The sequence below is a fragment of the Corapipo altera genome, unplaced genomic scaffold, assembly GCF_003945725.1.
Source record: "Corapipo altera isolate COAL_440 unplaced genomic scaffold, ASM394572v1 45, whole genome shotgun sequence".
Taxonomy (NCBI): Eukaryota; Metazoa; Chordata; class Aves; order Passeriformes; family Pipridae; genus Corapipo; species Corapipo altera.
This window is the reverse complement of record NW_020884877.1, coordinates 9,700,482-9,725,102: the sequence shown is the minus strand read 5'-3', so window position 1 is coordinate 9,725,102 and position 24,621 is coordinate 9,700,482. Positions and strand designations below refer to the sequence as shown.

The 24,621-nt window shown below is 41.1% G+C and overlaps 1 protein-coding gene across 2 annotated transcripts in view; it reads right to left on the bottom strand.

Moving 5' to 3' along the window:
• The window catches only part of PIKFYVE (phosphoinositide kinase, FYVE-type zinc finger containing), a 66,341-nt gene that overhangs the window by 18,909 nt on the left and 22,811 nt on the right, over positions 1-24,621 (bottom strand). For both annotated transcript variants that reach the window (XM_027636936.1, XM_027636937.1), the window contains exons 9-24: positions 24,438-24,595; positions 23,520-23,631; positions 21,749-21,896; positions 21,093-21,260; positions 15,864-15,926; positions 14,124-14,253; positions 13,606-13,786; positions 12,175-12,249; positions 11,420-11,527; positions 9,841-9,981; positions 9,043-9,169; positions 5,299-6,485; positions 3,842-3,942; positions 2,609-2,680; positions 1,657-1,828; positions 192-370 (exon numbers count right to left, since the gene is read on the bottom strand). In XM_027636936.1, the coding sequence (XP_027492737.1) occupies positions 192-370; positions 1,657-1,828; positions 2,609-2,680; positions 3,842-3,942; positions 5,299-6,485; positions 9,043-9,169; positions 9,841-9,981; positions 11,420-11,527; positions 12,175-12,249; positions 13,606-13,786; positions 14,124-14,253; positions 15,864-15,926; positions 21,093-21,260; positions 21,749-21,896; positions 23,520-23,631; positions 24,438-24,595 (3,122 nt within the window). The remainder of the gene's footprint in view (positions 1-191; positions 371-1,656; positions 1,829-2,608; positions 2,681-3,841; positions 3,943-5,298; positions 6,486-9,042; positions 9,170-9,840; positions 9,982-11,419; positions 11,528-12,174; positions 12,250-13,605; positions 13,787-14,123; positions 14,254-15,863; positions 15,927-21,092; positions 21,261-21,748; positions 21,897-23,519; positions 23,632-24,437; positions 24,596-24,621) is intronic.

Below are 24,621 nucleotides of genomic sequence, written 5' to 3'. Positions count from 1 at the left end.
ACATGTAGGACAGTGATGGCACCACAATGCCCTCTGCAAGCCAGTAAACAATCCTGCACTTGTGGTTATAGTGCAGTTATGCTATCCCATGCTGTACTCACAATGAAGAACAGAACTGATGAATCCTTAGTAGGGCTATATGTTTCATATAGTACTAGAGAGAGAAGGAAGTTTTTAGCAGTGGAACTCACCTGAAAGATGCCACCATCTGATTATAGGAAAAATACTGGTGATAGTCATGATGAATGGAATGACCACAAGGCTCTGCATTGGCCCTTCGTGTGTATTGGTACCCATAGAACCTCAGCTCAAGATATTTTGCAAAAGACATGGACCAGGAGTCATTGGAAAGAGGAACAACCGGTGTCACCTGAAAAATTGAAAGCCAAGTGTCTTGATTTCATCCTTCAAACAAGATTAAGGACAGGCTAATCTAGACAGTAACCTAGTATTTTTAGTACCAGAAACGCCCATGACCCTGAAACATACCAAACAACAAAGACAGCATTTATACAAAGCTAAGGCCAACACAGTTAAAACAAATCTGATAAACTGCTAGTTGATGATGACAGGTGCTAAGTTGGGGTAGTCCAAACATATCCCTGATGGAAGCTTATTGGGATGCTATTTCTCTGCATAGAGACAATTTCCAGCAACCCAGGCAGAAGCAATGGCTACATGATATACTTTTTCCCCGATGATTCTTCAGCTACAAATGCAGTGGTATTGTTTTGCAGTGCATTTCAACTTCAGCAGTGCTTGCAAACTTAGAGTAGACACACAGCCACAAACATATTAGTGTTTACATGAACACACAGAAACAAAAGGTTATAGAGCAGGCGTATACACAGCAGTGCGGGGCCTGCCGTCAGCAATTACATTAATTTCCTCCAGGTATCTTTAAATCCAACACCCATGTTTAAGTCAGCATAAGTAGGTGAATTGAATCATCCACAGGGGTAATTGAGATGTTTTACGTCTCAGGCACTGTGTCAATCTTTTTCATTAACTTTTAGTCTCGTCTCTTTGAAGGTTCTTAATGTTTAGCTAGTGATGCAGTTAGCAATGTTTTCTTAGCTAAATTACAGAAGAAGTTTCAGATAATACACAATCTTACCATCTTGCGGGCTTTCTTTAAAGCAAATTAGCATTCCTCTAATGAAAATGTTACTTTCTAATGACGGCTAAAGGAATTCCAGACGTCATGGTGATGCAATACAGGTTGTTCAGTCCATAGCAGATCAAAGAATGCCAGGTGGCTTTAGCCAGTTACTAACCCAGTAGCTCTTGGAGTCTGCCCTTCCCCACACATACATTCTTTTGATGCTCATACTGATTCACTGCAAGGAAGGGACCATATTCTTCACCTCTTAGGGGGCAACTCCATTTTTTCCATTTAAATCTATCCTCTCAGAGCCAGTTTTGACACTTTCTAACCAGACTGCCTCACACAAGATGCTTCACCCTCAAGAGCCCCATTTCTACTAGAGGAATTTGTAGGTAAGATGAGAATATCTGTACCATCAACAGGTTTTCTGTTGGTTTAGCCATAGCTCCAGAGATGAGCACCTTCTCAAAAATGCTGCCTTTTCATATGAAGCCAGTTACAAGAATACTAAACTGGAATAGCAATGATTCTTAAGCCCACATCCTTACCTGTTTGCACAGTCTGCACCAGGAGTAAGTAAGAATGGTGTGCTGGTACCCAGGGACTGGGGAGTCCAGCTCCTTTAACACAATTTGCACACAGCCCTGCCCGTGAACAAAGCGACGGATGTGGTGCACCATTGGTGTTTCACAGAACATGCTGGGGCACTGGTAGGAAGGCCTTATAGAGAAATAGAAACACTTATGAATGATCATAACTAGGCACTGCTGAAGAACTGATTCAACAGATCTAACTAACAAGCCTTTTAATATCATGCTATTATTTACCTTCGCTGTAAAAAAAGTTTCCTAAACTTTTAGTGAAGGTTAATTCTGCCAAGTGAACTGTACTCATTTAGAAATGAAGCATGTAAGGAAGTTCCATTGCCAGCAATGGCTGTATGGGTCCCAAAAGCAGTGAATCACTTTCTAAAGGCATATTATATATAATCCACAAAATAAAGATCAAAGCATCTATGGAAGTGCTTGGCACTAAATTAAAAGACCACTTTGGCAGTGTACCAAAGCACATGCTACTGAGGGCAAAGATGTGGCATGGTCAGACTCTTAACTAGGTGCTTAGAGCCCTAATTGCTACAAAAAAGTGCTAAGTGAACACATTTGTCTTCATGAACTTATAAATCTTGTTTCATAATCTGTTCCACTTGCTCATAAAGGAAATAAGAAAGACAGGGCCAAAGTGGAAAAGCAATGGATGTATTTGCTTGTAAGGAGTGAGCATGATTAAATGAATTCTTAAATCCAGTTCCTGTTTCACCATAGTATGATAGTAAAGCAAAGGGAACAACAGATTTAAGTGGTAAGCTTTACTAGGACACAACCAGCTCTGCAGACTTGCGTGCTATTCTCCTAAGTGATAGAGGGTGGCAGGTCAACTTCACAGAGCTATCAAAAGCTATTGTTTTGTTTAGAACAACATTTAGAATAAGTTCCTCCTCACCTGAAACAGTAGCGCTCCAGAAAAATCCCTAGAGTTAGGTCATTTTTCCCATAGAACTCCATGGTGACAATCCTAAAGCAGAGAAAAAAAAACAGCTTTAGAGACTCAATATTGCCACTGTTAGGTGTGCAATGGCCTTTAGGTGCACAGATCTAAATGCACTGCTGGTTTGTTTACAGCTCTGTATACCTTATAAGACTTTTTTCCTAGATCCCTGCTGTCAGGTTTGCTAATAATGAGATCAGAGTCCTGCTAGAACAACTTTAAACTTGACATTTAAAAGTCTAATACAAGCCAACTGCACTTTCGAAGATCATGTTCAAAAACATCTAGGCACAGAAGTCTAGACAGCATGAAGCTTCAAACACTAACACTTAAATAGCTACAAAAAGGGTACATCCAGAATACGAAAAAAAAATAAGAAACCCTTATTCTTCTAGAATATTTAATAGCATCTTTTGTTTCCTCAGAGTCTGAGGTGACCAAGCCATTAAAAATGTGTATCAGCTTAAAGTGTCACAATTCAGATAGCTCTAACATCACTAATTTACATCCTCTTATTGTTGCTGTTTGGCGAACTTATCACCATCTTCTCTGGCTCATTTCTAAGCTTCTAAAGGAACTCTAGACCCTTCCCTGTAAGAGGGCCTTCTCTTTACTTTCCCCTGATCTAAATGATTAAACACCAAGACCTGTCCTGTTTAGTAGAGATAAAAAAGTGTCATAAGTTGCATACGATTAACAAATCACAGTTCCCTAAGATGGAAATGAAGTTCTTAATACTGATGACTATAATATGAGACAGACAGCAATATATTCAAATGCCAGTCTTGGATAATACAATCTATAAGTACTCAGAGATTCTCACAAGGCTCATTTTTGGGCCTGGACATTGTTGTGTGTTCATTTACACTAAGACTGTTCCCCACAAGACTGCATGCAGTGCTGCCCTATACACACAGGCATTACCTTGCAGCGAAAGACCAACTAAAGCATTTGATTTCAGGCTGGGCTTTCTCACTCATGCCTTGGGATTAGAGAGGCCATGCAATACTGCTGAGGAGTCACCTGACCAGGCAAAGCAAAATCCTTTCAGCAAAAGTTCCTGTTACAGGATGGGTACAGCCTACCAAGGAATCCTCAAAGAAATACTGCTATGAGGTAGGCACTGACCTTGACTTCAGAAAAAAAGGGATAGCAACAGTATAAGTTGTAGAGGAGTAGTTTTCATACCAGGGGCTAACACAGGCACTTGGAGCATTGCTGGACTGAGCAGAAGAGCTACTGAAGAGAACACAGAGCCTCTGATGGTTTACCGGACTCAGGCAATCCACCTAAGAGAGAGAAATCAACTCATTCACTGGTTACAGACACCTCCATTCACACACAACTTCTGTTGACAAAATTCTATTCTAATAGTTTTATTTAAAGACTCTGCTTGCTCCTTTTGTACAGATCAACTTGGCATTATTTCCAAACTTCAGGTAAACTTGTACTATGTATAATTGCTAAGTGTCATTTTTAGAACAACATAACTAATATGCATAATGAAACCAGAGCACATGCACGTGTTTCTGTGGAAATGAAACCAAGAGGAACAGAAAACAACAAAAGTTCCATGACAAACATCCAAAGTCTCCAAATCACTGTATGGTTTACGATACCCTGGATTCAAACTCTGCCAATACATTATACCTCAATTACTCATTCAGGCCATAGAACAATTCCAGTTTTCTGTGCTCTCTCAAGAGATTTACTGTGCTGTTGCTGCTGGGATGGAGCTGTTTTCCCTTCCACACCCTACAGAACTATGAAGTCACCAAATACTTTTCTTTGATCATTGAATACATTTAAAACAGCATCAACCAGTCTGATCTAGAGCAAGGGCTAGTCTTACAGTTTATGGCCTGTGAAGTTACACAGACCTACATTTAAGTACCAATTAAAAAGTGACTTTTGCTCATGAATATGGGGGCCAATTGGCTCCAGGACCAAAATGTTTGGCTACTACAACAGATCAGTTCTGCCACTCTTATTCACAGATTTTTTTATAATTCAATAAAATACCAAGGTCCTTTTCCTCAGATACAAGTCAGTTACTTTCATGGTAGTTTACCAAAACTTTAAATATTGATTACAAGCACATACTCCCATGCTTTGAAATTTCAAAGAACATTCCTCTCCGCCCCATTATGAGATTCTCACTTTTCTTCAGATCACCCAAACTTTTACAATCAATCAATTACTTTAATGTAATTACAACCTACTGATGTTTCCATGACATTAGGCCCTCTGAAAATGAAAATCTTACATTTGTACAAATCACCAAAGACAAGGAGCAATAAAGCTCAGTTTAAGAAACTTCTTAACATTTGCTCCCTCTTCATGGACTCATTTTCAGAAATCATTTAGGTACAGTCAAGTCAAACAGGCAGTGTAATACACTGATTCTGGGCTGACTTTGTGCATTTCTCAGAAATTTTGCAATCTCTTGTTCTGAGTGATTGCAAAGCACTTCAATCTAAAATCCAGTTACGTCCCAGTCAAGAACACAAAACAAAAACCCCCACAACCAAACAAAAAGAAAAAGATCCAAAAAACCAACCCTCTGGTTTAATATGAGACACTACACCTGTATCCCATGAGAAACTAATGTAACTTGGGTTTTCAGCAGCATACCTCCATCTTACCTTATGAGACCATGAGGATTCACTCTGAGCCAGTCCCTTCTCCTCCTCTTCAATTCTGCATCCAGTTTTTCCAGTAGGGACACTAGACACATCCTTAGTTTGGGCAAAGGGATCTGTGCTTTTCTGCAGTATCCTCCCTCCTCTGGCCCGATAGTCAGCCAGCATTCTGGCTAAGCTCTGGCTGTCACGCAGATGTTCTGCTATTCTAGTATTAACCAACTCGTGAGAAGGTAAGATTTGGATAGCCTTGGCTTGGATACTCCCATTCCTTCCTTGCAGTCCAGAGAGATCTCGCAATAATTGCCTCTTCCTTCTGCTCTCCAACTCCTTGTATTCCTTATTGAGGAGAGGAGACCAATAAACTTGCTCAGGAAAGTATTCCCGGGCAGGACATCTCATGCCTTTTTCAGTCAAAAGAAAAGGTTCACGAAATGTCAGTACTGGAGAAATACAGAGAATGACATCTTTCAACTCCTGTTTAAATGCTGCAGAGTAAGTCTTGAGACGATCCTCAGATGAAGTTACCTCTTCCGCGACATATAAACCAGTATCATCCTGGAGAGGGTCTCTGAAGACTCTCATCTGACTCTTGGACTCCTGCAAATCATCTGTCTGTTGAAGAGGTTCTAATGCCTGGCTATCCAGAGTGACCAAGTGCTGGTCCATGCCATGGAGGGGCAGCAGGGATGTTTCAGGTATTGCAAGAGGTACAGAGTTGAAGACTGTAAATGGTGACTCCACTTTGTGATGCTCTTGCTGTTTTGAGGACACTGTTTCCAGCTGATTGTTCTCTTGGTCACTTCTCTCAAATAAACCTCTTGGTTCAAGCAAGTTGACCTCATCAGAGGACACTGACTCAGAGATTACAGGCAATTTTTCAGAGGACAGTTCAATGTCTTTGACTGCTGTGCTGAAATCCTCACCATTGAAGAGGTTCTGTTGTTCATTTTCATCTCCTGGCTCCTCAATAAGGGAGTGAAAGGAGGTGTTTTTGGTGAGAGTAGGGGGCATGGCAAACTCATCCATAAGAAATGAGATTTCCAGCTGGGAATGATAAGCCACACAGACCATGAAGATCAGGATCTCCTTCACACGAGCCAGCTCGTACTCTGCAGCACCACACAACTTGATAGTACAACCCAGGTGCTGAGGACACCCTTCAAAGAACATCAGGGGTTTTGTCTGATCTAGGAGAAAAGCAAGACATAGGAGTTAAGATACAGTTTACCTGCTCTTAGGTATCTCACACACTTGAAGAGATTGTAACAGAGACTAAGAGCAAGTAACATCGGTAGCTACAAAAATTGAGGTTACTGTACTAACTTATTTTTGCAAGCAAACAAGCATTTGCCATAGAAACTTCTCCTGTTTTGTAAAAAAGTTACCATAAAGTCTAAGTGAAGGTCATATGGAACACGCTGGCCTAAACAGCATATTCTAAGATCACTGGAGACCCTGCAGCAGTGAAGCAAAAGAACCACTATCATCCCAGGCACATTTGCTCATCCTTACAAGACAAAAAGCCTATGACATTTTGAGGGCAATTTAAAGGCTGGAAGGAGCAACAGCGAATTGGAAAGGGAAGTGTTCAAGGACAGATTGGATGAAGCTTGGAGCAACTCGGTCTAGTGGAAGCTGTACCTGTCCATGGCAGAGGGGTTAAAATGAAATTATTTTTAAGGTCCCTTTCAACCCAAACCTTTCTATGATTCTATGAAGAGATACAAAGACTGCACCTCCACAAAGATATGCATCTACAGCATTTATTTGTGTCAGTACCACTGGTAACCTGTCAAGCAGCATTTCTTCCTTCTTCCTTGGCAGACTTCCACTGCCTTGGAGGGATTACAGAGAAAAAGGAACTTCATTTCTCAAAGATGCACAATGACTGGACAAGGGGCAAGGTGCACAAATTGTACCAAGGCAAGTTTTGATTGGATACATTAAGGTTGGTCCAGATAATCTTTTGAAGTCCCTTCCAACACAGGCTGTTCTGTGATTCTCTATTTCAGTGCAGAAAAATTCTTTACAGTGAGGATACTGCCCAGACAGGCTATGAAATCTTCATTCTGCAATATTTTCAACAGTTGGCTTACAAAAGCCTTAGAAATCTGATGCTGCATTACTCCTTCCTGTTTTGAACAGGAGGTTGGAACAGACAAACTACAGCATCATGGGAAGAGAAAAAACAGTTTGGGAGTGTCCAGGGTTAAAAAGGGGTTTCCCCTGGAGTTGGAAAGTGGTTAACCCCGGGGGGTGGTGTTCTTGGTGTAGAGCCAATTAGAAGCTACAATTCACCCCTGTGAAATTAACATATTACAACAGACCAGAAAAGGAGACTGATGACGTAGTTGGAAGAGAGGCAGCCATGGTTTGAGACGTCACCTGTTTGAGTGGGGGCCAGTGAGCCCCACTGGGGGGCCAAGGCCCCCAGCCCCCGGCTGGGGCTGCGGAAACCCGGAACAGTGTTAAACTGGATCAGGTGCTGTGGTTGGGGGGAGTTTCTCCACTGTGAGTGGGCAACAGAACACAGAAAAATGGCAGCAGAGGCAGCGTTGAGCGAAGAGCTGTGGCTGAAAGCCAAGAAGATAGCCAGCAACCAGCAACATGGTACACAGCCAGGCTGAGAGACGCAGAGATGTCCTGCAAGGAGGGAGAGCTGGCAACAGAGCAGAGAAAACTCAGCAGAGACTGTTTTGGGTAAGACTGGATTACCTTCCCAAAACCTAGAGACCTCCTGAAAAGGAGGGGTGGGCTTCCAAGCTTTTAGGGAGTCCCAAAATGCAGCTAGAGAAAGAGAGAAGAGCTGAGAACTCAGAGATGTCCTGTGAGCTGGACCACAATGGAATGCAGGAGAAGTGGCCTGCCCCCTCCTCCCTGCCATGTTGGCAGCTGAGACGGAGCAAAGGAGCTCTGTTAGAACACTTGGGGCAAAAAACTGAACTGAGAGCCCTAAACCATTCTGACTTGAGGGAACTTCACCCATCGAGGAAGGGACTTTCATGGGATGCCTTGCACCCTGTGATATGACTGTGGTAAGGTGAGTTTTGTCCCTGCTTTGCAGCCCATGGGAGAGACCTTCGGTTGGAGCTGAAGGGCCAAGAGGGGTGAGAAAAAATCCTGTGTTGTAATGGAGAGAGAGATATCTTCCAGCTACGACAAATCTAGCTATGACTGCTGCCTTGAAGAGGAGAGACACTGCTGCCCTGAAAGTGGAAAAGATCTTTTCTTCTTTCCTTCTGAACTTTTATTGGAGGGAAAGGAGGGATTTGATCTATGTAAATATATTGCTTTACCATAGGAGAGATAGTTAGACTTGTTGTACATAAATGTATTAGAGTATTTATTGTGTTAGTAATAAATTGTGATATAATTTTCTCATGCTAGCAGTTCTGTTATGTCTGAAAACCCTCTCACACTCAAGCAAATTGTGAGGAAGCTTGGAAATTGGATTTTCGGGGAGCTCAAACCACTACAGGGAGAAAGAAATTAGTCTGATTAAAATCTATATCTATATACAATATGGATAATCTATACAATCTATACAAAAATCTTGTTTCATCTTAGTAAGATCATTCTATTCTGTACACAGCCTGTTCACTGTAGTTCCAAGAGGTAACAGATGAAAAATAAGTAGGATAATACTCAGTCACACAAGGAACCCAATAGTTTAGAGCTATTTAAAAGGAGCAAAGTATTTATCCTTTCACGCACATAAGCTAAGACACATCAAGTTTTACTCACCATTAGGCAACTGAAAAACTTGCATATAAAATTTATGACAGGTTCCCAAACGTGGTTTGGTCAACAGTTGATCCATTGACATCACTAAGTCTCCCTGGGTCATTCGACTTACCCGGTCTAACACTTGCTATAAAAACAGAAAGAACAATAAGAATCTACAATGCAAAGAGGACTCTTAATCTTAAAAAATAAACCAAAAACCACCAATGTGATCCAGAAAATCTCTCACAGAGATGCAAATTCTGAGTTAAACCCAATCTCACAAACATGCATACACAATATACAAGAATCTTAGAAAGACAGTTGGATAAATATTTCTGGTGAGTGGTAAGATTGTGCCCTTCCTCAAACTTTTCTGTTTGAATAGATCCATGTACTTCCAGGAGGTGCAGTGCAGTCAGCATAATGCTGACTATGCCAGGAGCTCAGCCAACTCCCACAGCTACTCTCTGTATGGTTGTCTGTACCCTGCCTCACAGGGACAGAGGCTCTCTCACAGTCACTAAGGACCCAGGCATGATTTGCTACAAACAAGTGTCAAAGTTAACTAGAAATAAACCAGGGTATAAGGTCCTATCAAACAAGGACACAGTAGAGTAGCTACGAAGAGCGGAGGAAAAGTTACTCTCTAGGTTTGCCTGTCTTGCCTTCTTGGAAGAGAAGTACTATTAGTAAAGTGCCCAGATTTGGTTAGAGGAGAAAATAATACAACTCTTTGCTTTCTCCAGAGAGTTTGCTACAAAGAGACATTAGAGATCTATCACAAGGCCCAGTCTAACTCTGACGGGGAATGCTCACCGGCTTGACATTGATGACCAGAGTGATACCGTGCTCCAAGAGCATGTCCTGGGCAATTCGGGACACAGTCTTCTCAACAAGGACCAAATTAGGCCTGACGTCAACTATCCGCTGCACGTAGTTCTTCAAGAACTCCCTTTCCTGCAGACAGGACAAAAGTATGGCAGTTAACTACTGCAAACCCATCAGAAAAAAAAACAAAACGCTTTAATGCTTAATATTACTTTCCCCTTCACTTACATACTGGCCTTTTCCATACAACAGGGAAAATGGCTATCCAGAAACCACCATGAGTTGCCTGTTGTGCACAGTTCCATGCTCCCACAGCACAACACCCAGTTTATCACTAATTTGTTATAAGCACAAATTGCACATGAGAATAAAGTCCAATGACAGTGTGAAGTGAGGGACTTGCAACAGAATCCAAACATATATATATGTACCTTATATCCTCACACATAAAAAAAGCTTCATGTTCAAAAGGTGCTAGAACTAGAGCATCATAAACCAAAGCACTTTGCAGTATTATGCTCTCCACCTTCTGATACATGCTAATGCTGAGTGCTGGCACTCAGAGATACTTACATTCAGGAAAAGTATGACAGTGGTCTATGCCTCTACAAGTCTGTAGACACATCCTCAGTCCCTAAATCTGTACTTAGGGATAGTGCTCCTGGAGTCCCATCCCAAATGCTATGCATTGCAAAATTGCTCTTCTATCCATGCCCATCTTGTGGCTTCATCTCACTACTCCCACACAAACTTATATTACTACACACAGAAGGAGAAATCAGGTTGCAATGCATCAGAACTAAAGGTCTACACTGCTAGAGGGAGGACACAGCTTCCCAAGCCAGGTATTTTCAATTGTGTTACTGCAGCTCACATCAGTCAGGTTTTAAAAGTTCTGTGCAATATAAAGATATCACAAAAGCAGTTTGGCAGCTCCTCAGAACAAAAACTCAATAGGACACTAAATACTCTTGTTACAGGTATCCTGGCAAACACCTGAGGACCAATTTTCAGACAAGAATGGAGTGTGTTAAATAAAAGGTCTCTATATATTTCAGTGTTTGCATATTTGAGGCACGTCCCTGCTCACTGGGGCAGGGCACCTGTTCCAAAGTGACATTTTCTAGTTCATCACTTCATTAGGTTGGTTTTTGTTCCATTTTTTTCAAGCCTGACAAGAAATAACATGGGTGTGACCTAACCCTAACCTACACAAACTTTTCAAATATTTCTTCGCACACCTAGAACTTATCTAGTTCTAACACTGTAAAAGGAGGCTCAGAAGGTATCATTAAAAACAAAACAAGTCTTGTAAAATGCTGCATTGTGAGGATCAAAAGCACACACACATATGCTCTCAGCACATATAATTTGAAGACAAAACCCCTCAATACAAGACTACAAGTTTGTATGGTATTTACTGCAGCAGTTAGCTAGTTTACTAAAAGAGGAAAGTTTTCTATTTTCTGTTCAATCTCACTCACTCTACTCCACCTTACGTGCTGAAAAAAATGCACTGATCACGATTTTTTTTGCTTTTTAACCAAAAACAAAAGCATATTCTCACCTGAAGTACTATAGGCTCTATACAGGTAAACTTTGTTTCTTCTCGATAGAGATACTCAATGGAGCACTTCAGCAGAAGAATTTTGGGATTTTTTAAGCAAGAGTTCATCTAAGAAAGACACAAAAATAGTTAAAAATACAAACACATGGAGAGGAGAGGAAGAAGCACACAAGAGACAGACTTCCTACGACTAGTCCCCACCCTCCCTTAAAAGTGTCTCAGCTATCCCCACCCTGCAGACCCAACTATATATTCTTCCTCCTTATGAAGCTGTTACATCCAGTCATTGGAAATTCACAGCCACTGTCCAGTAAGGAGGCAATGCTAGACGTTTTCAGCCACTGCTAAGAACCCTGAAGTCTTGATACATTGATCCATCCAGTTCACTTCCATCGTGCCCACTTGCCTTAAAGGTTCATTTTACTATACTATTATAAGTCAGAACTACAAATGCCTTTTTCTGGTTAAGAGCTGAGGTAGTCATTAGATGCCTTATGTGATGGTAGGGATGGAAAGGCTGTTTTCCTGTGCACATATGAGGAAAGTTTCTCCCCCAGAATCTCTGGGCTAGAAAAAAAAAAACAGCTTGGAAAAGAAATACTTTAAGAGCCAGTCTTGCCTGGGGTCTCAAACCAGAGAAAGCTTGCAAACCTCCTGAGTGGTGAGAGAAGCTTCACAACACAAAATCAAGCCTCAGCACACTTGTTTCCACAGCATGCATTACTGTAAGCACTTGATTAATCAAGCTGCATTACCTTTTTGTGTGCAACATTCTTAGTGCAAACAAACCCATTCACCACCATGGAGTCAAATTTCTTTCCACCAGGGATCTAACAAAACAAAGAACATTTTCAGAACTGTCATACACTCCCACATCTTCTAGTGCAGTAAACCTAATATAGAAAACACGTGTTGTAGGTGACGTGCAGGCTTCAGCTACACCCTCAGTTATCAGATGAAAGATCAGATACAGTCATGCTGGACACACAACCCTTTTCCTTTAAAGCCTAACAAACTAAGGACAACATGAAAACAAGTACTAAGTCTAGGATTTTTACACCCCTCCCAAGAGATGTTTATTTGTTAAACCAGGTATCCCCCGGAGCATGATAAGGGAATCTAACTTTGATAGGCCATGGGGAGCATATATCTTTGCAGATGCCATTTCTATTAACAAAAAATAAATTGTAAGGAAAGGGGGAGAAAAAAAAAAAAAAGAAAAGAGAGAAAACCAAACAAACCTCTACCTACTATTCGAATACATCAAACAGTTGACTGGTGTGCCTACAGTCACAGGCAATCACAGGAGTCATAAACAACATGAAACAGGTTTCTGAATAATATGTTTTAGAGAACATTTGACATTGTAATACAAGCATGTGAAAACAGCAGACAGCTGTGAAGAGCTTTCAGCTCTGAACAACTGCTCTTTGAACGGGAGTTTCAGGAGAAGCAGGAACAAGTGGTGCTGCCTGAAGAGATACCACAGAGCCATCACCAGAATTATAAGGTTCTCCTCATATCTTATATAGCTTTCAAGCAAAAGAGTCCTGCTGCGGTGAATTTGGCCAAAGAAAAATAAGCCCAAATCTTCAATCATCAGTCACACTAGCTCCTTCAATGTTAGTTTCACATCAGACTCTCAGAATAAACTTTGCATGCCAGAACTCCAGCCTTACAGTTCAACAATGTCAACACTGGGCCATCTGGCAGAACTGGATGCACCATTCCATAACAATTAAGCTTTCCTCTTGAAGAAAGTCATTGTACTTGGCATGGGAGGAGTTGAATCCTCCATAATGGATAGCTATAGGGCAACAGACTGCTACACTGACTTCTGCAAGCTACTTATCCAGCATTACGTACATCTCCAAATTCAAGCACAAAACAAGCAGGAACCAAAAAAATGAAGCAAGTCACTACAAAAGTGCTACTCTTTGCCACCTTCTGGAGCATACAGCCTGAAAGAAGAGGTCAGCTCCGGGGCATTAAAGCCCCTTTCACAGCATGCAAAGTTCCCTCCGTGCAACTTTTTCTAGAACCTCACCTTATCAAAAGGCCATGTCGGCCAATTACACACCAGTGAATATGCTGGGGGCAGGGGAAGGGGACTATTCTCTTCAAACAAGGGGTGCTGCCAACAGCTGCACTCTTTTATTTCACTCCATCCACTGCCTGAAACTTACTTTTTTGATGTGGACAAACTGGCGGATATCCATGTCATCATCTCTGTTCTTGACATCAGGCCGTACTGTTTGAACTACCTGGCAGACCACAGGTACAATGATATCCCTCCAGGACAGTGACAGGGACTCATTGTACAGCAGCTGCTGAAGCAGTGCCATCATGTGGTTGTGATTAGCAGACCTGCAAAAAAGGCAAAATAAAATGATTTCTCCTGAAAAAAAATACAGTGCAGCGATTAGCTGAAGTCATATTTCAGAAGCAAATTTCTTAACATTTTCAATACAGGAAGTCCTCTGAAAGAATAGCTGCCTAGAATGTTCTACAGACAACTCTGGCCTGGTACTTCAGTATATAAAAATCACAAGGAAAAAACCCCATTCAAAATATACTGTGAAAAAGCTGTTTTCTTAATGCAAATTAGTTCCTTGTATCATCCACTGTAGATGCTGATGGAATAGAGGGGCTTCAGGAATTTTCACTCAAGATACGTAAATTCCTTTTTCTATGTGTTTCTTACAGCAGTCTTTCCATGGCTTGTTTCTCCCCATTTTCTTCTCTCAGCAGATCCAGACTGCTGTGGTGCCAGCCTAGGGGCGTGAAAAAGAGTTCTTTGGATTTCTCCTCCACCCTTCTGTTGAATAATGACTCTGCAAGAGACAAACAAATCCTGTTAACAGAAGGTCACAGCTGAATACCAGTGTCTTTCTGAAAGGCTATGTTGAAAAGGAAAGAATTTACTAAGACATAAGTCTAAGCCTCTTGAAACACTGAGTTTAAGGTAGCAACATGATGCTGCAAACAGTATAAGAGTGGTAAGTGTACAATGGAAAAGTGAGCTACCAGAATTGTTGTACTGCCAGCAAACAGCAGACAGTTTTCTCTTCTGGAACAGCACTGTTCTACTGAATTCTCAAAGATCTTCTGTCAAAAAAGTGGCACAAGCTTTTTGAAACATTTCAGCACACCTCATCTGCCTCCACCTAACAATCACACACACAGGTATATGATCCACTACAATTAACAGTATGCAAATGAAGTCTGTATCCACTGAATACAACTTTTAAAATCCTAAATGTCAGCACAAACTATAGCCATTTTGGAAACAGAAAGTATGTTTCAAGAGTATAAGACAGTCCTCAGTCTGAGAAGGCCTGCCACTTTCAATCACTATATTGTGTAGTAGCTCCTTGGAATTACTCTCTGTTTTGCATTACCAAAATTAGAGGTTATTTCAGCACAGTTTTCTGTGCTTTGAAAGAGTTACCAGGTTATTTCCCTCACAGGTATTATGATATTACAAAGAGAAGTTATAAACTTCCGCATTCTTATAACATCTGACTATATTTTAAGTCTTTTACACTAGTAGTGTATGAATTTTCATCAAGCAAGTATGTAAGCCTTCAGAGTTCAAGCTTAAAACTCCTCAGAGTTTTAAGCAAAATCCTTAGACAACAGTAATCTAATAAGGGATATCAAAAAAAAAGAAAGACTCTTAACAACGATTAACTTATTCCAGATGCTCCCTACACAAAATTAGCTGTGTAGAAGATTAACAGAAGTAACATTGATTTCCCCCTTTCTCCTGCAAAAGCTCAGTTAAGAACTAAGCATCAGTTTAATCGAAGGCTTCCTTTTTCAGGCAGCACAGACTGAAATGGCGTTTTCTCCTTATTTCCCCCTTACTTCCTCCTCTTACAAGCTCACCAAAATCAACAGCATTAACTGGAAGAAAAAAAGGCCACAGGTCCATCTGGCCATGATATTGGAAGGCACAAGGGTTTCAAAACTGACAACTGAACGTGATGGCCTTCCATTTCAGAAGTAATAGTGGTGATGGTGGTGATGACAGGAAACCCAGAAAGATTTAAGAGATGAAGCTTTAAACCACTGTAGAAGCAGTGCAATTAATCATATCACATTTTCATTTGCTTGCACATAAAATTAAAAATTGGTTATATAAGTTTCTTGGTGGAAAAATTGTGAACAGACTTGCCACTTACACTTATTCTTAAAAAAACGAAGAGCTTTTCTTTGAGTCCTTTTAAATGAAGAAATCAGAGAAGCAAAAGAAATTTAAGTTTTAAAGTGCATTCAAAAGTCAGAACACAATTTATACATGAGTTTTGCCACAGATAAGTTCAGATTTACTGTCAAGTATATATTTTGAAAGGGTCAATGTACTATTAAAGGAGTATTAAAGAGTTTACATCATTACATTAAAAAATGCACATTTGCAAGATTTGAAGTTTTCCCTTACCTTTTATAAAAGCATCACTTATAGAGAACATCTGCTGCCCTCCGTTTTCGGGATTCAAGTATTCTGAAAGAAGAGAGAAGAGGGAGATAGGCGGAGACAAAGAAAAAAGACAGGTTACACTGGTGTGTCCATATAATTGCAATGTACACGCCCACATCAGAAGCAGCAGCATTACTCATCTAAGACTTTAGTCACCAACTTAGCAACAGCTTGATGAGTGGTTAAGACAAGAATTTCCTCTCATTCTTGTTTTATCAAAAAATTCTACAATGACAAGAAAATAGTACTTATTAATGTGAAGAAACAAAACAAACAAAGTAGACACGAGCAAAGACTGAACTAGGAGTTGAGACCGCTTTTCCTAGACTGTCCTTTTCTAGACCTGAACACAAATGTGTTAAAATGTGAGCAGACACCATGGGAACAGCCTCCTCACTCTGGTCTAAAAATACAGAAACCATTTTGGTCTCCCACTCCACTGAACCATCTCAGACTGAAGGAGAGACCAGACACAAGATTCATCTTATACAGTAAAGGAAACAAAAGACAGTCTGCCTTTCAAGAGCTAAAAGTCTAAGATCTAGAACAGTTCAAAGCGTTTTGAGGAATCTGTGCTGACAGAGGCGGACTCCCAGCAACAAAGCAGAGCAAGAGATATATCACTTTATGTATGGGAAATAGGATGAAGCTCCATCTATTAATCCTGTTTAGCTTGCTAGATCTTGATTTTTCATGACAACTGGCTACAAAATGCTTTTTTTCTCCAGAGGCCATTATCTTGCTGTGCCTTTAGTTGGTTCACCACTTATACTAAAAGGGATTCTACAGTGGGGAAAAAAACAGCAGGAGCCCAATTGCTTATATAGCATGATCACCTGGAGTTCAAAGTTAACCCTTTATCACCTTTCCGTCAGGTCCAGACCTACTGCCACAAACAGAATGCAAAGCCAGGCTGCTTTCAGCCACCAACAGAAAGCAACAGAAAGCTGACAAGACACAAGCAATCACAAGGCTCTGAGGAGCAGCACTCAGGAGGCCACCATTTTAAAAGTCTGAGCTTGTTTGCAAATAGATACTTGATAGAGGATCAATGTACCAAAGAGAAGTTACAAGCCTCCCTTGCAGCTTGCTGGTCATTTACAGATTCCTTCAATCTCTTGCTTAGTTTAAGAGTTCAGCACTGCAATAAGCTACCACTTAACAAAAGCTGGCTCACTCTCAGCATTCATTCACCCACAGCCCCACTGACTACCTAGAGAAAGTCACGCCATGCTCTACCTATACAAGAGTATATATATATAGTTGTACCTCCAGTCCTCTCCTCCTTGCAACAGCCTCAGGGCATCAGCTCTTTCTGTAAACACGCTCCAGTTAGGTCTGGCACATATCCCTGGTTGGCACAGCCAAAGCAGGAGTTATCCCCAGCTGAAACCTAACCTTAGTTATGCTCTGGACAAAGAGAGAGGTTGCACCTCCAAACCAGGAACACTTCCAGATTTCTAATAATTTAGATTTTAGATTACTAGGTGATCTTTAAGGTCCCATCCAACCCAAGCCATTCTACTATTCTCTCCAACACAGCTTCAGCTCCTATAACTACTTCTGATTGGGCCCCAGGGAAGTTCTGACAAGGTGAGATACCTCTTCTTAGACCAGACACTTGTAGGTGGGAGTTTGAGATGGTTAGAGCGGCTAACATGCACATTTCTTACCTCACATCATCCCTACTTGCATCATGCTCCATAAAATGGGGAAGGGGATGGGGGATGTTCCTGTAGCAAATTTTGTAGCCTGAAAACTTAGGCACGTTCTCAAAAGAAGAACTAAAAGGGCTCCTGGCAACAGCATACTAAAACTTGGCAAGCAATGGTGATAAGGAACTGTATATGGATACTCAAGTTCCCTTCTCTTTCCCCCTCCTAACTAGATGCAGGCATCAAAAACAAACCACCCAAAATACCTGCTACCAGGGTCAAGGATATGTGGCTAAAAAGACATTTAGAACACGAAGTTTCTCATATTGTTAAGTGTGTATCTTTAAGAACAGCACCTAATCCCCACATTTAAAATTTCTCACTTAATCTCTTACCCCAGTTTAAATGCAGAAAACAATCTTACTTTGTTTTCCATTCTGATACATACAATAAAGTACTTTTGTCTTTAGGCAGATGATACTATAAATGAGTCACTATACTCAGCTAACTTAGAGTCACTCAAATTTCATGGAAACACACCAGACATTAGTCAGCCTATAACACCACAATAAGTTCTGCCATTAGACTATACACAAACCACTGTGTTTTAAAACACAGCTGGTGGATACATCACCCGCCCTTGCTTCAAAGCAGCTGAACTCTGTGACTGCTGGACATTGCATATCCCTTAATCATTCGAAGAAACCCACTAACCTCTTACATCAAAGCTGACCTGCACTTCTAGCACTTGATGTTCTCTATTGTCTGTCCTCGCCCCAGTGACTGTAATTTACACATTTGTGAGAAAATTACAAGTCTCAAAAGGATGGTGTGATCTTCAGTTTCACTTCATTATTTAAAAAAAATCAAGTCACTGTCACCCAGTCGAAGGACAAGAGACAATGCCAACACAATCAAGCCAAATATATGTGTCCATAACAGCCATAGGGTAGTTACTGGCCCTGACAGTAGCAAACACACCATGTCACTGAGTAACTACAGCACTCTTCTTAAAATAACCACAGGCCATTTACATAGATGTTTAACTATCCAGTTTTGGCTGTCTAACCATTGTGATACTCTAATATCCTAGATGGCATCTTTCGTTCAATATAGCCAGGATAATCAGAAAAAAAAAAGTGAAAGTCTTAACATTATTTTTTTTATATAAAGTCTCTCACTTTAGTATTTCTAGAACAAAGTTTTAGAAGTCATGAATTTTACTACTGTATGCACTACAGAATGCACTGTAAGGTTTTGTCCCACTTAAGTACCTACAAAGTTTCAGTCTGCCTATTGCCAGGAAGTGTTTCTTGCTGTTCAATATATTGCCATTCATTTAAACTTGTTGCTCCCTCATTAAGTCTTTTCTCTAGAGATTACCATGCCAGGAATTATTACCAAAAAAAAGTACACTAAGTCCTCTATATTTGCAGAGGATATAGATTTTTCAAAAAATTGTAGGATAATATCTACCTCTTCACAGTGTATTTCCATGAAAACTGCACCCCATCCCAGTTCTGGGAATATTACTGATATTATCCCCTCCAGGGAAATCCATTCTCTCAGAAGCAATTGTTACCAGTTTCCTACTAACAAATTATATTCCTACAGAATAACCTGGTTAAGAGACCACGTTTCAGGAACAGATAACAAACACCAGCAGAGATTCACCAAATCTAGCAGAGTGCTGCCAACACACATAATTCAAAAGAAGTCTTTCTCCTTTTAGTTGCCTCACCACTTGCCTTTTCTGCTGATCTTCTCTGAGCTCTCCATCATCCAAATCTTTCTCACAACTTCAGTTCTGGCTATGAGCAGCCTTGATTTGGTCAACAGTTTCTGAGAGAGAAAGGCTCTCTTACGTTTCCCCTTCATCATGTACTGCTTTTTGTATACAGAGATAAAGACTGAGATATGTCTGAAACCAGGATTAACACCCTACAAGTCCTCTAACACTTGCCAGACCCATACTGAGTACTGCCTACTTTACTTCCATCACACACTGATAAAGATAAACCTGCTACAGCTGTAAATTCATAAGACACTGCAGCACACCTGAGCCTGTTTCAAGCTCACTTAATCCAGCATCCCTTCTTCCTAAAAGGAATTCACTGATATATTAACCCTCTCCACAGTTTCCTTCCCTGTAGATGCATTAGCTTTTCATTTGAATAGGGCATGAGCTGGAAACAGGTTGAAAGGAACCAATAACAAGCTGGCATCAGCAGTGCTGACAATCCATCCTCGCTAAGTCATCTGACATCTACTCAAACTTTTGAACCTGTTCTGCTTCTCTCTTTGGGGGGGGGGAGCGAGGAAAGCAGTTAGATTTTCTTCCTTCTGGATATATTTTTAGCAAATAACATAAGGTGATCACAATAGGCACCAATAAATGCCCCCTCTAATTTGCCTCATTCTGTCCCCCATGTCTAACATACTTTGAAAGTCAGCTGTGACCACTTCTCCTCCCTCACTCTCTTCAGTGACCATTTCAGTTACAGAATACATAACCTGTATGCAAGCATACGGCAGGTCTTCCATTCTGATCCAGAACAACACAAAAGATCTGTTAAGACTTTATAGAAGAATGAATTAATTAGGAGTACAAATTATTTAACGCTGGATCATCTTTTAAAGTTGGAAATACTGAAGGGGTGGGGAGAGACAATTATTAAAAATAAGAAACTCCTTAGAAGCAGCCAAAGACAGAAGTCTACAAAGCTGATGTAACCTTAGGTAAGGAAGCAGCACAAAGACATCAATTGCTACCCAGCATGTAAAGCAACTAGAATATACTAGGCCCAAGCCAGTGGCAAGCCCTGGTTTCAGACAGCCCTTGTCCTATTTAAAGAATGCAATTATCAACAGGTAGGTACATTATTTCTTCAATAAGGATTTTGCCTACAGAGTCTTTCAATTTAGTACTTATTTAGGGGAAAAGCCTTTCAAAAGAAGTCTTCAAGACCAAGTATTTGATTTCTTCCTACTTCGTTTAAGTGGATGATCTCTTTTAAACAAATATTATGTATATGGATTAAGTTAGGTCTTAGTGCTCATCAGTAAGACAATTCTGTAAAATGTAAGCTTATTAAGGTACAATTATAAGTCAGCACAGAACTCTTCCAAGTTAATTTTGTTCTTTTGTTGTTTGGAGCTTTATTCTTTGCTTGCTTTTTTCAGTTCCATCTCAAACTGTAGAGACACCTATCAAACTGTTTTATGTGTGGATTACTTTTCCACCCCAGTTAGCCAGAATATATACGTGATCTGCCCTATTATGTATGGGCAAGAGACTTTATTTCAACTGCAGAGAGAAAGTCACAGGGGAAGTTACACACTCTGCAGAGAAGGTGTTTCAACAGGTCTACTAAGTGTCCTCAGAGGTGAACATATCAAAACTGCAAGCAAATGCCAGTTAAATATTGTATTTTCCCCTCTGTAAGACAGCTACGTAAGCAATGTCCAAACAGGTCAGTAATACTAGGGCCCAGCTCTCCATCATGTGCAACTCCAGCTGGTGACTACCTCGTACCTTTTTGGTCGGCAGGGTGAGGGGGCACATGTGGGTACTTGGAGTGCTTCTTGATATGGAAGTTCACGTTGTCCAGCTCCACGTTCAGGCTGATGGAGGCGGCCGAATCACTGTCCATTGTGGACTGGAAGCTGCTGACTGAAGTGCGCTTGCTAGGGCTGGCGGAGTCTTTTAGTGTTGGGTAAGGGGGAAGATACAGGGAGGAGAAGGGTTCAAATGGGTGTTATGAGGGTACCAGAGAGGAGAGAAATTGCCTTTAATACATAAAGACCAGTGTGCAATACTACAGGAATACAGTATTTTCATAGTTCTAATCTTATCTTCATGTGGGCATGCTGGCATTTCGGACATTCTTTACTGCACTACTGTAGGGCCCAAATCAAGAAGTCTGCCTCAGAAACAGAAGGCAGCAATTTACATGCTTCTCCTTCATTAGAAGTATGAAGCTTTACCAGTTCCACTAAACACAAAATACTGTATCCATTGTAAGAATCAGGAAGACTAGCCAGGTTGTAGTTTGCTGAGATCCTTACAGCCCTATGCGCAGACACAGAAACACAAACACATAAAGCAAGACAGTTAAACTACTAAGTCCTGAGGGACTGGGGACAACAGGGGAGAAGGTAGAGGGAGAACAAGATTCAGGTGAAACTCACTGGCTAAGTTATCTTCTCCTTCATCAGCAATCTGCTCTGTGTCACTGTCATCAAACTTGATGTCTTTGAACCAGGATGGCTCAGAGTGACCCTCTACAGAGTTCACAGAGTCACTGTCTGGAGATGGGGTTTCCGAGAACTCAGTGCTCTAGAATACAAGGAAGGGAAAAAAGCTGTTAAAGTGTAGCTCTGCTGAAATATTAAGCAGCCTGCTACAAATGCAGGTCAGACATTTTAAAAATCAGAGGATACTATCAGTGGGCTGAGCCAAGTTAGTCAGAGTCATCCCCCTTGGTATGAAGTAGGAATGCTCTGTGACAGGAAACAACTATTTCTTTACACTTCCCACACTTCCTACACTTCTGCCTAGTCTCTGCTTCTACAGAAGTTGTGACTAAGCAGCACTAAATAACAAGTTCATTCTACTGCACATTTTCTGTCACCACTAAGCAGTTTTGAATGCCTGCTATCCCTAGCCAAGGTGGGTGAAGGCTAGGGATAGCCTTCACCCAGGCTTTGCCCAGAAACATCCTTTGCCCAGAAACCAACATATGCAGCTTTTAGGGGAGCCTAATTCTAAGTTACTGGAGCAATTCCAGCAATACCAAAGTATCCCTAAGAGTTTCAATCACAAGTCAGGCTCCAGCTGGGGCTACTGTGTCAAAGCCAAGCCTGGTGAGAGTGCCAGAGAACCTGGGAGTATCTAAGTAATTTCCATCAGCCATCCTGATGCCTCCAGGCACCTCAAGAGGAAGTCCTCACTATCATTCCTTTGGCTACAGTGAGTGCAGCATCAGCTTAGTCAACAACACCATTTCTCCTAACTCTTGTCCAGGAGAAAGGAAATCAGACAGTGCTTTCAGCTGGCAAGAACAAGAACTGGCTTTAAACATATAATAACATTAGCCCCTTACAAATAGTTACAGACAGGGAAGCACTTGCTAGTTAGGGGCAAGCTTTTACTAGCAAACTGAGACAGCACAGTTGACTAGCTGGGCTGACTAGCTGGGATGCCAGATGAAGGCCAGAGCAATCCCAATGGAAGACCATACAACTGCATCCAAGAGCTGAGACATTCTTCATTGCAAGAAGCTGCAGAACATGAAAGAATCTCAACTGAACGCTTTCAGAGATATCTTGTTCAAGCTAAAAAACCCAGTACAATCACTCAGACCAGTGACTGCTCTTACTCTTCAGCAAGTTTGATTGCAATGAAACACAGTAGGATAGCATCCCTGGTCACTAGTTCCCTGCCTCCTCCTCAGGTAACTAGTCCTGTTTGGGAGGCATGAACAAACACCCCATCCCAAACTTGCATCATGTGGCTAAGGTACTGAATTCCTTATTATTGCCATCACTAGAGTTCATATGAAGGTTACTAACACATTGTATATGAAGATCCAACACACACAGATTCTAGATTCTGCACATGACAGCACAACTGTCACAAGCACAGACTGTACCATCTTAAAGCCTCTATGGAAGATGTCCACCATGAGAGGCACTGACCTAGACTGAAGACCCTTTCCTTCACTTTAGGTAGCACTACATGTAACAACTCATCCTCTACAGAGGACAGCCCCAAAGCTTTCTGGGAAAATGAAACTTCCTCAGGCTTTAACCCACTAAGGAAAAAGGCCTGGACCTTTTCTGTACAGGAGAGCTGATTTAGAAAACATAGCACAGCTGTTGAGAACAGGATTGGAAAAGATTCTAGTCAGCAGCCAAACCCAGCAAGAAGCATAGCTTTCAGCTTTCCTACTCCTTTTACCTGTAATGGTCTGTAGAGAGCATATTCATCTCTGAAGAGCTGATCATGATGACTGACACATTCTAGCCAGCGGCCATCAACCAACGCCTGTCCTATTGCAATGGCTTGGACTCTGAAAGTATAAGAATAGAAATGGTTTTCTAAGTCTAGTTCTAAACACATAAGATTTATGGTACAAGCACACTACTAAAAGAAAGAGTCATTTGCTACGCAGTATTTGATTCTTCAGTATCCCATTGCCATGTTTAAACAGACATTATTTAAAATATTATGGTGAGGCAGCACAGTGTACTAGTTCAAACATGGAGCCAGATAAAGAGACTGCCACTACTCTGAACTCAGCTGAGGTGTCCAACAGATGATTAAGACACATTGTTTGTGCTCCTCCAGTATTGTTACCTTGAGTTATGTATACTGAGCATCTCTGAGGGAGGACTGTTGCTCTACACTTAAGAACCATCCCACTTTTATGCTGTTCTCACACAGTTAAATACACCAGATTCTTTATATTCACTTATACGGTTAAGAGTCTGCCAGCTTCACCAAAAATTTAGCTATCAAACACTATTAGTGATCTCTGATCCCAAAGGCAGACTTGCTCTTTGGAGTATCAGTGAACATTTTGGACAATCTTTGTAATATATTCACTGTTCTCCAGGTGAGTGATAGTTGTCCCACAAGCTATCTCCCATACTGGTTTCCAAACAAGACAGCCCCCTGTCCCCTGTTGTTTTGGACCCTATGGAGTCAGAATGCTGCCTACTCCAGTAGGCAGTAAAGAAGAGATTTTAATTTTCTTTCTCATCTCCCTGCAAAGGAGTCTGTCTCTGCAGTCTAAGGTACCCTGTACCAGCTCAAACTCATAACCTCCTCTCACACAGACAGAAGACACCTGCTGTACTAAAGCATCAAGTTTACCTTGTGCTTATATGCCCATTTCTGATGAGCCAGTTGACCAGCTCTTTTCCCACAATGCAGTTGGGATGTGTCCGCAACCAGTAGCGATGGTCTTGAAACTCCATCCCACTGTTATGATGGCAGATTTTCTTCCACAGATCTTTCAGCTGGACTGAGTCCTGGAAAGGGAGATGTGCAAGTTACT